Here is a 15,292-nt window from a genome sequence, read left to right as displayed (position 1 = left end):
TATTTGTTAATCTACCTCATGCTCATCTCTATCTTACAAAAGAAAACGCATTTATATTTTTGTTGTTTTATCTGACTGTATTTTATCTTGTTCTTTATAACAAAACTCCTTTAGTGTGTTACATTATTACACTATTTATTATTTGTATTGATGCATAAAGTTGTAAGCGGCATTTTAATGTTGAGGGGGTCTAGAATTGAGCTAAGTTTAAAAGAATTTATCGCCAAATGATCAGGTCTTTTGAATAAAAACCCTAATCCAGGCCTACTTCCATGTCCTCCATTATCAGTGTGTCTTACCAGCCGTTTCTGTGGTTTGATGAGCGGCCTGTTGATGCCGTTCATCTTGTGATAGAGGCCGCAGGCGTTACAAAGGTAGTGCCCGGTGCCGTCCCTGCGCCACAGCGGCGTGGACACGGAGCCGCAGTTGACGCACTCCCTGCCTTCAGTGCACATCTCGTCCACCAGATCTGAACACCGGGAAGAGACATATACTGGATTAGACTGAATCCACGTTGTAAGGAGAACATTTTAATTACGCCATCACCAGCGAGACCATTCAGATAAAAGGTATGAGTGTCAAACAGTAGACAGCTGTGCCATAGGCCATAATTAATGATATTTTAATTATTTCTCACTTAACTTTAAACTATTATGTTTCAAATGCATTTTTATCAGGACAACCCTCTATCCAACCGGCGCCATCTGTAAATCATTAACCTTTATTGATGTCCAATAATAGCCTATCCCTTTAATAATTCTAAAAGTCGAAAGTGTACTCCTGACCTTCTTTTTTGCTTCTCCTATGAGAAGATTCTGCTGTCTAACAGTTGAATGTAAAATCACAATCTGGAAAAGACAACATTCCTGTTTGCTAGAGAACTTTTAAAGGTTGCGTGGATGGGGGTTCTGTGTACGGGCCAATGCATGATGAATAGCCGGCGGAGGAATTTAAACCCCTCCATTCCCTGTGCAGAAGAGACATCAACCCCCCCCCGAATCAATCAGGAGACAGACCGATGGAAGAATCTGTTTAAGGGGGGCGGGGAGGTGTGTTATCAGGCTGACGGATCCAGGGGTCCCCTCGATCCATCACAGCTCTGACAGACGACGGACTCCTGGCATTAATTGCCCAAATTCCTAATCCCTCAGTTCAGAGAGACAGAGCAAGGCGGACCCGAGAGAGATCAGGACAAAGCTGTGCTGGGGCTGCCTTGCTTTCTTTGAACTTGTGATTTCGGTTTTTATTTTTGCAGAAGAACAAAATAAATGCTGAGCTGTTGGTTTGGGACAACCAAAACTGCCCTTGCGCTGTGCGTAACTTAAATGCCTAATCTTTTAAGATCAGGTTTAACTGTTAAATTTATAAGCTATGTCATAGACTGTATATTCACTATTAATTACCACGCACAACTAGGAAGTATTCAGTAACATCAATGAAGTAACACCATTATATATAAACATACAAAATAATACAGTGATGTATTCTTATCGATGTCAGGACCTTTTAAATTGTTGGTGTGAAACTCTTCCTTACTCAACCAACAAAAGACAAATAGACAAAATTAGATTTAAATGATTTTGAGAGGTGCAAAACAGTGTGAAGGCCAACTCATCCAACACAAACTGCAGAACAGGGCTCTTAACAAACACTTCAAGCACCGGTCTGATTGAAACACTCTTTTCTTTTATCTTGGACAACTTCAAACGCTCGTGTCCCCCAAATTCTAAATGATTCCTGCAGGTAGAGAAAAGGCCTGTCTGATCAAGGTGATAACGGCTCCGATTGTTGTGTCAATTGCTCTTTTCAGTGTGGATTGAACTCTGTCATCAATACACTGGAATGTTGCTGGCGGATTAAATTAACGTTTTAATTGATTGCTTTTAGCGACCCTCTCTTCTGAAGAGTGTGTATTGTCTAAATGTTGTAGGGTTAATGTAGGGGGATGTTTAGAAGACTTTGATTGAATCGCGTCCTCACACCCCATGACACAACTATTACTGTTTTGGCCTCTCTATGACCTCCTGTAATAAATAATAGCCACAGCCTCATATAATCTGGCCTTTACAACACTTGATAGTAAACTTTAAAGAACCAACCACTGCACTGTGGGGGGGGGTCGAAATAACGAAAACATACACAGTAAAAATAATTGATTTTAGTAAAAAAAAATAAAAAATTAACAGGGCCATATAAAGCGCAGAAATCAGCCAATATTGATGTACATTGGATGATGTCTTGAGATCAATTAAACAGCAATAGTCATGGAGAAATATGGACAAAAATCGTTATCTGTTTTGGATTTAAAGTATTTGGAGATGAAGGCCTGCAGGCTAGAGCATGGGGGCTGGACATTATTAAAATTAGAGCACAAATAAAACAAAAATCCCCACGAATCGTTTTGAGACAAATTTAAATATACAACCGTCGAGTATTCACGGCCAGATCAGCTGCTGGTTGTTTGGCATCATGACAAAATTATATTTGCAATAATAAAAAATGCTCCACTTTTTCTCATATTTCTTCTACTGATTTGCGCTTCTTTCTTTTCAAAATTCTGATATTACATTTCAGGGTTGACCTCAAGAATCAAAGTTCACTTCATGTTCGCTAAGCAGAGGCTAGGTTTGGGACCTATGCTTACCCAGACTGGACTTTCTCCCAGACAGTCCTCCATGTCGTCCCTGCAGACTTATCACTCCGCTCTCGAAGGGTCCAGGCGTCCAGGAGGACGTCGCCATCTCCGGGCTCATGTACGCATAGGGGCTGGAATAGGAGCCTCCAACCGAGCGCACCAGAGCGCTTCCGTACTGATCCGCCCGTGCGCCGTTCCCGAGAACCAGTGGGCTCTGGTAGGTCGAATCCCGACCGGTGTTGCTGTTGACGGGCGGGCTGTGCGAGTAGGAGAAGCCGTGCGGAGGGTGAGGGCTGCTGGGCGTGAAAGAGGAGCCGTCATTGCCGGTCTGAGGCCAGCCATGGTGCCCGCCGATGCCGTGAGACTGGTGGGAAGAGTCGCAGGTCTGCAGGTAGGGCAGGGTGGGCAGCATGGCAGGGACTCTGGTGGTGGGGACGTAGACCGGAGAGCTGGCCGAGGGGTGGATGTAATTCCCGGTGTCATGCGAATAATGGGACTGGTTGGAGGACAAGGCCAGGCTTTGATACATTTTCAAAACTTTTCCGTCCTGTTTGGAGTATGGAAAATACAGGGAGGATTTCTTAGGCTGGTCTCAATCCTGTGGAGGTGATACTGTCCACGCGTAAAGGCACTTCCACCGTCTCCAAAAAGAAGTTCCTGTGCCTTTTTGAATGAAAATCGTGTGGAGATTCCGTCCTATGAATCAAATAATTACAGAGATAAGTCATGAACGTGAGAGCAGAAGAAAAAACTTTCATCATTCACGCTGGTAAAGTTCCAAGGCATCTAATTGTATCTGTCATATGAGCTAGTTTTATGGTTTTAAAATCCAAAAAACAATCGTCATTGTTGTCATTTACTAATAAGAAACTAATCTATTTGGCTAAAGCCACGCATGAAAATAGACCTGAAAAAAGTCCAACACTCATTCAGTATCATCAGTCATATTTCACCTGTATCATTCTGATTGACATGCAATGGATTAAAATCACATTACCAATCGCTGATATCTGCCCTAGAGGCAACTATCAGCGACCCCAGATATCCTGCTGCTCCGCAGTGCCTCATTAAATCATAACCATAACGGAAACCAAATCAAACAACACAACAGATAGCAAGCTCAGTTCCATATCTACAATGCAATGTATTTTCTCTATATCAACAGCAACTCAAATCACATAAAACGTTGATAATAGCACTTGCTGCGTACGGGAGGAACACAATTTCTTTCCAAGGGCTCTCAGTGTATTATCTCACCAGATAAGGACGGTCGGGTGATAAAGCAGTCCGGTCCTTTAGTCGTCCAAAACCTCAATAGAGGAACGCACCGGGCAAACCTTGTCACTCCACACAGATAGAGAAGGGAGAGGGAGCACCGCGGAGCGTCTCCAAATTGTTTTAACGCGTAAAAGTTGCGCGCAGTGATCGGAGATAAATTAAACCAAAGTTGTTTTTTTGGTCCAGGACGACTGCAGTATTTCTCTCCCTGCCGGTGTATCTGGAGATAGTAACTGTAGCTGATAATTGCTGATATGGGTGTGCTCCTATTCGCTCCTCAACTGGAAAATTTGTACGGGAGAAAAACACGTGACGCAGTCCACTGCTCCGAGGTAGGCCGAGGTGGGGAGAGAGGGAGGGCGGAAGAAAGGGAGGGAAGGAGGACCCCTGGGTGTCGGAGAGAGGAGGAGAGGGCCCACAGCTGAGGGCCGAGGGGTGTAAAAGTAGGCTAATAGCTTTAATTGCACCTGTAGTTACCTTTTGCTGGGTGTTAAATCTGTGTTTTATATTTAAGAAGGGCACCACATTGGAAAAACGTAAATCCAGGAACAAGAAGGAGAAATCCAAAAATCTTAAGGAGGCCCGTTTCTACAGGCTACTTGGTTTTTTAATACGTTTTGTGCAAGAAATTACTCTCATGTAGGGGATTTCATTGTGTGCAATGGTAGGCTATTTAGGGAGATTATGATTGTGCACGAATTCCTTTTCTGGTGGTTGTTTATCTTATGATGATAATCCATCTTTAAACTCACAACATCATTAAACAAGATTAGATATTATAGCCTCCTGGCCTCACCTGCTCTGCCTCTTACTTTAATATTGAATCGATTCCAAATTCAAACTGGGGGCCTAACCAATTTAATGCATAATAAGTGACTATAAAATAACGCACCTAACGCCTTCATTATATTGATTTAACACGTGTTGCTGAGTGGAAAATAAAAACACATATTCAGCAAAATGTAGCTCCCTGCAAAGAGAGAGTTTTTATGGCGAGATAAATGTGACTGAGTTCTCTGTAAAAGCTCCGATAAGAAATACGACCAATAACTAACCGTGGTGTAAGAACAATAACTTCATGTTGTCCCGAGCTGCTCAAAGGAGACAGTGGAAATAATGTAGCAGCATGAAGATGTGAAAGGATAATGGACACTGACGCTAAAATATAATACAATAAAATATTATATTATAATTATATATATATATATATATTATGCCACAACCAATGTCATAATTCACAGTAAAAGACCAAAGCACAATTGTTTTTGCTGATAATCAGGGCCTATATAATATAGTCTATACCTGACGACTATACAGTGTATATAGTCGTCAGGTATAGATTATATTATATAGGTATTATAGATTATATAAATATGGTGGGTATTTTTCGCAGATTCCTTTATATATTTAAATTTAACTTGTTTTTGGACAACAAAAATCACACACATAAAGGATTTGGTATTTCTCCGCCACAGTGAGGCTCTGAAAAACAATCTAGACCTTCAGGTGAAGAAATAAAATTTACGGAAAATATAGGGTCATAAATAAATAAATAAAATGAAAAATCTGAATAATTAACACATTTTTCAGACTTGAGAAAAAAGGTTTTTAATATTTTGAAATACGAAAATCTATCGTATTTGTTCTTAACATTCGTAAGAAAAGTTAAAGACGGTCATCAGATCAGAAATACAGTTTACATTTTCATCTTACATTTTAAGGCCTTTAACGTAAGTAAACACTTTTATAGACCTTTATAGCACAGCCCGACGAAGCTTATTTTCGATTAAGAAAATCAACAATAAAAGTGAAGGTGACATCATGAAAACAAGAAATTATGCTCCTTAAAAATGATCTTTCGTTGATTGCATAATATTCAGAGCATTGGGCCTGCTATAAATATCATTACCTACATATTTCTCCGTGCAGCCTGGCTTTCCTGTGATTTAGTTTTTATTCAGAACCGCTTGTAGATGAGTCACAGGCCTTTCAAAGACTAATAACATTAAGGACTGACACTGTAAATGTCTTTTGTCTCGAGCCCATTAATTAATCCTTCCGTTAGTGTTCCACATCCGTCCATCTCCGTCAAGGATGAATGGAGTCTGCCTGTCTGCTTCCCTTCATCGTCTAAATGCCGAGCACTTGATGCCGATTTGTGAAACGGCTTCGCACCACACATCTAGTGCTGCCTGCAGATATTTAGGCTACATTCATATTTGTAGCATTTGAAATAGCGTGCGTTTATTTCACCGCTGACAATCATTAAGTGGCCTGTGCAATAATGCAGACCTTGTTAGTTTATATTAAAATGTGACACAGAAGATTTAAGATTTTATTCAAAAATTATTAGAGATAAATTTCTGTTTCTACAATTATTATTTTTTTGCCTCTTTGCAAGTGAACATTCAGATTAACTTTGGCTTTACATGATCATAGTTTTTTTGAGATAGGCCTACACTATATTGCCAAAAGTTTTGGGACATCTGCCTTTATGTGCACATGAAGGTTAATGACATCCCATTTTTAATCTGTAGAGTTTAATATGGAGTTGGCCCAGCCACTGCAGCTATAACAGCTTCAACTCTTCTGGGAAGGCTGTCTACAAGGTTTAGGAGTGTGTTCATGGGAATTTTTGACCACATGCAACCAGGGGGAGCCGGGGATTGAGCCGCCAACCTTCCTATTAGCGGCCAACCCGCTCTATTTCCTCTGCTCTAACTCATCCCAGAGGTGTTTTATTGGGTTGAGGTCAGGACTCTGTGCCGGCCAGTCAAGTTCTCCACACCAGATTCGCTCATCCATGTCTTTATAGACCTTGCTTTGTGCACTGGTGCGCAGACATGTTGGAACAGGAAGGGGCCATCCCCAAACTGTTTCCAGTTGGGAGCATGAAATTACAAAATGTCTTGGTGTGCATGAAGCATTAACAGTTCCTTTCACTGGAACTAAGGGACCAAGCCCAACCCCTGAAAACAACCCCACACCATAATCCCCCCCTCCACCAAACTTTACACTTGGCACAGTGCAGTCAGGCAAGTACCGTTCTCCTGGCAACCGCCAAACCCTGACTTGTCCATCAGATTGCCAGACAGAGAAGCGTGATTCGTCGCTCCAGAGAACACATCTCCACGTCTCTAGTGTCCAGTGGAGGCGTGCTTTACACCACTGCATCTGACGCTTTGCATTGCACTTGGTGATGTCAGGCTTGGATGCAGCTGCTCGGCCATGGAAACCCATTCCATGAAGCTCTATATGCACTGTTCTTGAGCTAATCCGAAGGCCACACGACGTTTAGAGGTCTGTAGCTGTTGACTCCGCAGAAAGTTGGTGACTTCTACACACTGTGCTCCTCAGCATGCGCTGACCCCTCTCTGTGTTTTTATGTGGCCTGCCACTTTGTGGCTGAGTTTCTGCTGTTCCCAATCGCTTCCACTGATTTTAGACACCTGTAGCCATGGAAGTAATTGGAACACCTGAATTCAATGATTCGGAGGGGTGTTCTGAAACGTTTGGCAATATGTACGTATGGGTCGACAGAGTTACACCCGCTGCAGCAGCCAAGCCTCCAAAGCTTCCAAAAACACATACAGTTATTACTGCACAGGTAATTCCTGTGTTGACATCAATTTAGCCTCCTTATCTTGGGTCTCAATTCTAGTCACAATTGGAATTTCATCACCCTCATATTTATAAACTCTGACTCAAAAAAGGTTTAGATATTATCTCCATATGTGTTAGTGAATTAAGTGCAATAATGACAACTACCATCTAAAGTATAACAATTTATTTATATCATTTACATTAGAATTTTCCAAATTATAATGTAAGTTTTTTAATCTTACTGTAATGTTCTGATGAAATCATTAAAAATTCATAAATCATGGGCAAGGTGATGCTGAGTCACATAATTGGGCAGCAGCAGCCGCAGCAGGCAGCAGGATAGTCCACAGCACTGACTTTGAAATCTCTCCCGTACACAAAGAACACATACGACTCTCCCTTCCATTGGTAGGTTACCTTGGTAATAGGAAGCAGCTCAATGGTTTGACGCTAGAGAGAAAGAGAGTAAAGAGGGAAGTTTGTCAACAAGATGAACACATTCCATATAGGAATACAGACTGTGTGAAAACCTCTGAAAATACCTGCTGCAAAATGCGTGAATATTTCAAATACTTGTCTTGGTGCTCTCTCAGTAGCCTTTCTGAGACTTGTACCACTGTTGGGTCAGGGAAGTTTGTGACTGGATAAACCTGCATCATAAAAGAAAGTCAGCATCTCTTTATCTGATTATTTTTTGTTGTTGGATAATTCTTTTTCTCTTTCTGCTGATTGCTTTTACCATGTAGTTAGAGTCTGTGAACAACTCCCTTCCAGGCACATTGTCCAGTTTGGACATCTTTAAACCACTGGATTGTTCAACAGTGTGTTCTTCAACATCGTTATGCCTGCAGAGGTATGAAGTATAACAAGGCAAGTTTATTTGTATTGCAGCTTTCCAAAAAAAGGCAGTTCAAATTACTTTTAATGTGAGACGTTGGTACCATACATTTCCACACAATCATGTGAAACAAACACATAATTAAACAAATGAATGCCTTTAACTGCCAGTACTGACCAATAAAGGGAAACATAAAGACATGTTTTAAAACACAAAGCCAGAAAAACTACACTGACCAGTTCACAACAAGGTTGAGGGCGGCTATGACCATTTTCTGGCCTGAGCAGACATCACATGTGGTCTCACCTGTGCCACCGCATAGGTAACAACTGTTAGGAAAAATTATTAGGTATATGTAATTGTATTGGAAGATGTTTAGCATTGTGTATTAATTTTTTATTTTTTTTAAAGATAAGAAATCCTACATTGTCCTCCCACTTCCACCACAGACGATGCAAAACTGCCTGTTTTGACCATAATAGACAGTACCAAGCCCACCACACCCACTGCATATTCTCTGAAAGACAAATAACAAGTAATGATGAACCTCATCTCCGGTATGTGAACGCCTTCTGTCAAAGCCTGTGATGGTTACTCACCCTTCCAAGCCCGCCACAGGAACCGCAGGTTGTGTATCCACTAGCAGAACAGTGAGAGCATCTCTGTTGATCAAATGAAATTCTGTTAAAAGCATCGAAATGTTGATATTGAAACAGAATAACTGAATCCAATGAGTGAAGGTGACGCAGCCTGTGGTCTAGTTATGAAAACTCTGTTTGCATTCAGCTAAAACAAATAAAATGTATATACCGTCTTGCTGAATGAGAAGATTAATATAACTCTACGGTATGCATAGTTAATATGTAGCTGGAGCTAGCAGGCTGTTAGCTTAGCTTAGCATAAAGACTGGAAGCAGGGGGAAACAGCAAACCTGGCTGTCAACAAAGGTAACAAAACCTGCAAATCATCACCTGTAATGCTTAACATGTTGTGTTCTGTTTGTTTAAGTGTAGGAGTGTGAAAACAATAGGTTTATAGGGTGGTTATGCTGCACTGTTTCTTTGTCGGGAGCACTAAGGCCCCATCTGCACTACTCCATTTTTGTTTTAAAACAGAGAATTAAAACGATCTCTGTCCACACCAGCATCTTAGCCGCGTATCAGAGTTGATCTCCGTCTACGACTGAAAAAGCACATCTAGTGGCCGTTCACGTACACTGGGAATGCGCGTGCCGGTGTAAACATGAAGCAGATGGTCCATTCCGTAGTTACAGAAGGCGAAAAAATAAAGTACTACAGACAAAGAACCACACCATATTTTTTTTGCATGGACCAATAACAAGCTGGGACCGTTACTGAATGTAACACAGGAGTGTGGCGGCCGAAAACCGACTGAGAGTCGTCACAAAGTAAATACGGCGACATGCACAGTACAAGTGTAGGCTATAAGTGTTATTTGCACAGTACAAAATATTTTAAGAAAAATACCCCGTCAAAAACTCTGTCAGTAGCATCGTGTTTCTACTTTGCATGACTTATAAGACCCAATCAGAGAGGCAAAAGTGAACGTCTGCGTCATCGTTTCTAAAGTCCTCCATCTTCACTAAAACGCTTCCCCGGAGTTTGAAAACAAAAAACAGGGTTGGCAGCGTTTTCAAACTTCTCCGTTTTAGGTCTTTGTTTTCGTACAAAGGTAGCAAAAGGTCTCCGTTTGAAAACGAAAACGCAGTAGTGTGGATGGGGCCTAACTTCCTGAAATCTCAGCTACATCATGACCACTTCAGGACTGCCTGTAAAACAGCAACTTACCATTTTTAAAGTTTGGTTTATGTCTGTTCATCTATTCTCCTTTTTTTGGCATTGATATTCTCATCTAACTCTCAGCAAAAAAGTAATAAGCATATTTCCCAAGATGTTGAACTCTTGCTTTGGTATAATATATGCTAGTTCACTTCCCTGCTTATACCGCAAGCCGAAAAGTATTATATTTGTTCGTGAGCTTGCTAGTTAACACATTAAATGTCATCGCCCACTTATGTATTATGTACAGTGTGTTCTATTGTGTTATGTTTGTGTAGTTATTCCCTCCTGAAAGTTCAGAAAGACCACTGAAGCATTTGTAGATCAAACTACCATCACAGATGCTGTGTGTGGAATCTCAACGATGTGACTGTCATCCTGAAAAAATGGGGGAACATTAACTGGAATCTCCCACGGCCCGGGCGGGGTTTGTCCACTGTTGTCTATTTTCTCACCTGACATAAACACACCATATTGTTAGAGTTAATGTGTGAAGATAGAGAAAATGTGTTGTCTCAGATGCATGTTTGCAAACAGAGCTTTACCATAGTGCGGCCTTTCACTCCTCTCTGTAGTTCGTGTCTCAGTAAACGTCACCAGGCGATACTAACGAGGGCAGAGCATGAATAGAGCAGAGTGAAAACACAAATTATAAGAAGAAAGAAGGGCCATTTGCCCCATATGTTACACCTTAATCTTCAAAAAAATCACACTTAGATTCTGCCAGTTCATCTCTATTAAGCTTCAGTATATTAAGGAATTTCTTGCACAATTACACTTAAAAATATATAAACACTTGCTGTCCTGTGTAACAAAAGATGATCACATATAATAGGCTACATGTATTTGCTTTGTCTGAGGGGGATAAGACTGCTTTGTAAGACTGGGAGATCCTCTGAGTGACAAAATCATAAATATAACATGCAGTTCCATGTCTGTAGTTGCTATGTTTTAAATATTCTAAATGATTTATGGAGTCTTCGTCTCCATTTCTGCCGTGAAGTGTCGGTGTGTGTCTTACCCTGTATGTATCGAAGGACTCCATATTGGTGATCACTCCCTGCTCTGCTGGCTTCGTGCTGTAGCAGCGTTTATTTGATGCATACTGGATGAAGGCTTGTTGAGCATCATCCTTGCTGAGAGATGGGAAGCTGTGAAACAACAGACAATTCTGAAGGGGTGGGCTTTGAAAGCAGTGGGCATTTAGAAGGCAGGGATGATCTCATGAAAGACAATGCTGATTTCATTATGGGAACTGTAGGATGTTAAAGTACCCCCAAATTAAAAAACATTAAATATCCTGAGGGATTTTATTTGTCACTACTAGTACTCTTAAATTTAATTATGTAAGAAAATCCTGCTTTTGTTTAATTATAAACACCATGGGAGTCTGTTTAAATTTGCTAAATTTGTTTATATTGCTAGTGAATGTGTTCTTGTATCTGTTTTTAAGTTATTACCAAACTTCAATAAACTTTATTTGGATTCAATGAAGAGAACAAGAACAAGAACATATAAACACATAAAAATGTGAAAGGCACTATACATATTCATAACCAATTATTTTAGAACTGATGTAATGGGTATGGTGTGCAAAATAAATGTGAAGCCTTACTCCCAGTTTTGAAATGATGGTGGAGGTACAGGTTGAGGTTGTTGGTCGAACAACATAGGAGGGGGAAGGAATCCACCTGCAAAAGGTTTAGCGATGCTTTACATGAAGTCACTAAATGTCATACAACAAGGGATCATTCATGGCTGTGCAGTGGAATCACAATGACCATGTTTTAACAATACAAATATCAGTCTCAGCAGCTGTGTGTGCAGCCTGTTCTTATGATTCAAGCCGTTTACTGTACCTCCACCCTCTATTAGCATCTTCTCATAGCCAGGTAAACTGTTGTATCATGGAAATGAAACAGCAATTAGTGTGTGTAGAAAATCACATGTTTATTTAGATTTAGATCATTTGATCTCAAAGATTTAAAACCATAAATAATAAATTAATAGATTAAAATGTAAAAGAATCTAAGTAATAGTTACATACAGATTTTTAGTACTTTCATCATTTGTATTCTCAGAAATCAGAAGTCCAAATTCCAAAAGGTGAGTTCATATTTCATGATGACATTTTTCCTAATGACTCCTGTATTTCATGTCACCATGTCACTGCTCCCTCATCTTTCAGCTAATCACATATCCCTAGCCTCTCTGGGCAACCTCACCAATTGCATCTTGTTGGCCAGAGTGACCACAGAGAAGTACTAGTTTTCTTCTTTATCTTCACAGAGGTGAGTGTTTGTCTTTGAAAAAGATTTAAAAGAATTAAAACAATACTAACGTTGAATTTACAATCTAACTGTGGCTTCAGTTTGACTTAAGAGCCCAAGTCAATCTAGCTAGTTACAGCTATGTATAAGTAGCACATGTAGCTTATTAAGCTAAATGAAACCAGATGTTTTTACTGTGTCTGTACTGTGCAGCTAGCAGCTAGTTGATTTATTCAGAATTACTTAGACATTATTGTTGCTTTAGCTACAGTAACCTGAGCTAACTGGCTAAATTTAGTGGCAGCTGTTGAGCAGCGCTTACAGATGCTGGGGGCATGTGATTGGCTGAAAGGTGGGGAGGCGGTATCTCAGCCTGTTCTCATTCCCAAGTTATCAAATCCCTAGATTTGTCATTCTACTAGCATCTCATACAGAAGCACGAGGTAGCCATTAGCATCTTTTTGAGATGCACCGGGCTGCCGGAAAGCCTTTTAGAAGTCAGGTGACATATAAAGTACCATAACATACAAAGTGTCTTATGTCACATGAATTATTACGAAAACACAAAAGTTACCCAAACCATGACCTCTTCCTATACGTAACAATGTAGTTTTGGTGCCTTATCCAAATCCCACTGGGTTATTTCACTATGTTAACTATGAGTTAAAAAGTTGTCCTTCTGAATGAGATGTTAACGGGTGCGACAAAGCGCCAGTATTTGACGACCTGGTTCAGTGGCTGGTAACTGGTAACTCTACTGTCATGAAAAGTGACATTATCAAAATCTCACGGTGTAATAATGAGAGATGATTTTGAAACGGGTATTTTGAAATAAAAAAGAATGATATTAAAAATACTGTAAGAATAATGTCATAAATAATTGAACAGTTTACGGGTTTATATATTTTAGCAGCATAACACTTGAGAGGCTTTACACATATTCATAATCTATCTATTGTACTCTGGTGTGCAAAATAAATGTGAAGCCTTACTCCCAGTTTGGACATGATGGTTGAGTTTCAGGTTGAGGTTGTTGGTCGGACAACGTAGGAGGGGGAAGGAATCCACCTGCAAAAGGTTTAGCGATGCTTTACATGAAGTCACTAGATATCATACAACAAGGGATCATTCATGGCTGTGCAGTGGAATCACAATGACAATGTTTTAACAATACAAATATCATTCTCAGCAGCTGCTTGGGCAGCCTGTTCTTATGGTTCATGCCGTTTACTGTACCTCCACCCTCTGTTGGCATCGTCTCATAGCCAGGTACACTGTTGTGTCATGAAAATAAAACAGCAATTAGTGTGTATAGAAAACCATATTAGTAAGTTTATTTAGATTTAGATCAGTTGATCTTAGACCTGTGGAACCTTAAAGAATAAATGAATCATTGAAATGAATTTAAAAAAATATATATATATTTTGTCATTGTCTTGAAAAATGAGATTATGAAATGAATGTGTCATAAGAAGAGATGCTTTTGAAACAGGTATTTTTAAAAGAGAATGATAATAAAAATACTCTAAGGATCATGTCTTATTTCACAATTTACTGGTTTTCTTGTATATTTTGCACAATTTATAAGGTTCCATACAACATACCTAAAAAGTATTTATGGTAAGGTGACAAATCAAAAACAAAGACATTTCTCAAACCTATCAGTTACATTTATAGCGTAGAATCTAAATATTATTTTATACTAAATTAATTATAAAGTATGTTTAAGGGTAGTAAAAAGTAAATGTGCAGGAGTTAGTGTGAGATGCCATAAAAGAAAAACATCAAATAATCTAAATAGGACAACAGTGTACCCAAAAACTCACTGAAACCAAAGAATCAAGTGACCACAAATATGATAACTGAGTCATTACAACCTTTGTTATCACTAATAAGTTTACTACAACCACAACTACATGTAAAACACTCACCTGTCTTGTGATGGAGAATCCATTATCACCCAGAAAAATCAAATAAAAGCACACAAAGACACAATCGTCAGTTTCTTTATAGCCATTTGAAAAAAATGGAAATAACAGAAATCCACAGTTCTCTTTTTAAACTTCCTCTTCTTCTTCCCTCTCTCATTGCATACTGTGGCTGATGTTGACACTGTTTAAAAGAAACATCACTTGAAATAACGTACATTAGTTTCTGCCTAGCATTGAAAAGAGTGGGAATAATATTAAGTAACAGAGCAGAGTAGAGTTGTGTAGTGTAGAAATGCTGAAATTCTTTGATTGCCCAAGTTGCATGCAATCCATCGAATCTATCTGCCACAGTTAATTAATGTCATGTCAGCCATGTTAGTTAGCTTATTTATCATGTATCACATGTACATTTCATATAAAACAGTAACACATTATTTTAACCCCCTTAAGTAATTACAGCACTCTGCGTGACAACTAGACAATCCGTCTCCCCGATGAATGTCATTAGATGTGCCTGAAATCTTTGGAAGAAAGTTAGTCAGTGAACCTTAAATTAATCAAATCACATCACAATTAAATTTCACTGTATTGTCTAAAAGAGTTTGATCAGTGGTGCAAAAAGGTACACAAGAGCAGCAAAACACAAATATAACACAAACGAAAATACACAAAGTAAACAAACAGGGAGAAACCATAAGGGGAACAATACCAGAAGAAGCTGTCGCCTTCTAGGCGTCTTTGTCATGTACATATGTTATCCTTACATGCAGTAACTGCAAACTACCCACCCTCCCTGATGTTCAGTTGTTCTTTTTGTCAAACTGCTATTTTCGATGTCAAAAGTGACGCTTAAGCTCAACATGTCCCAGATATAATGAAAAATTTTGACATTACAAAATATTCTAATGAATCATACCAGTAATAATCAAACGAGTATT

General features: G+C 39.5%; 2 protein-coding genes across 2 annotated transcripts in view; both read right to left on the bottom strand.

Annotated features, from left to right (window-relative positions):
- Positions 1-4,198, bottom strand: part of LOC119905179 (GATA-binding factor 5-B-like) — an 8,298-nt gene extending 4,100 nt beyond the window's left edge. Inside the window, exons 1-3 of the mRNA XM_038721941.1 lie at positions 3,893-4,198; positions 2,645-3,331; positions 269-469 (exon numbers count right to left, since the gene is read on the bottom strand). Of these exons, the coding sequence (XP_038577869.1) occupies positions 269-469; positions 2,645-3,164 (721 nt within the window). The 5' untranslated portion in view covers positions 3,165-3,331; positions 3,893-4,198. The remainder of the gene's footprint in view (positions 1-268; positions 470-2,644; positions 3,332-3,892) is intronic.
- A 1,535-nt stretch (positions 4,199-5,733) lies between these two features.
- LOC119905740 (protein SSUH2 homolog) lies at positions 5,734-14,542 on the bottom strand. Its single transcript, XM_038723026.1, has 14 exons — positions 14,355-14,542; positions 13,660-13,697; positions 13,416-13,491; positions 12,013-12,050; positions 11,769-11,844; positions 11,175-11,304; positions 10,699-10,759; positions 10,487-10,608; positions 8,954-9,016; positions 8,780-8,871; positions 8,591-8,683; positions 8,256-8,361; positions 8,059-8,166; positions 5,734-7,966 (listed from the first exon to the last, which is right to left on the bottom strand). The coding sequence occupies exons 1-14, from the start codon at positions 14,375-14,377 to the stop codon at positions 7,817-7,819; spliced, it is 1,176 nt and encodes a 391-aa protein (XP_038578954.1). The 5' UTR covers positions 14,378-14,542; the 3' UTR covers positions 5,734-7,816.
- Positions 14,543-15,292: the final 750 nt, after the last annotated feature.

This window comes from Micropterus salmoides, unplaced genomic scaffold, assembly GCF_014851395.1.
Source record: "Micropterus salmoides isolate LMB-PRFRI ecotype aquatic unplaced genomic scaffold, ASM1485139v1 Ms_hic_scaffold_16, whole genome shotgun sequence".
In the NCBI taxonomy this organism is placed as follows: domain Eukaryota; kingdom Metazoa; phylum Chordata; class Actinopteri; order Centrarchiformes; family Centrarchidae; genus Micropterus; species Micropterus salmoides.
This window is presented reverse-complemented; position numbering and strand designations above follow the sequence as displayed.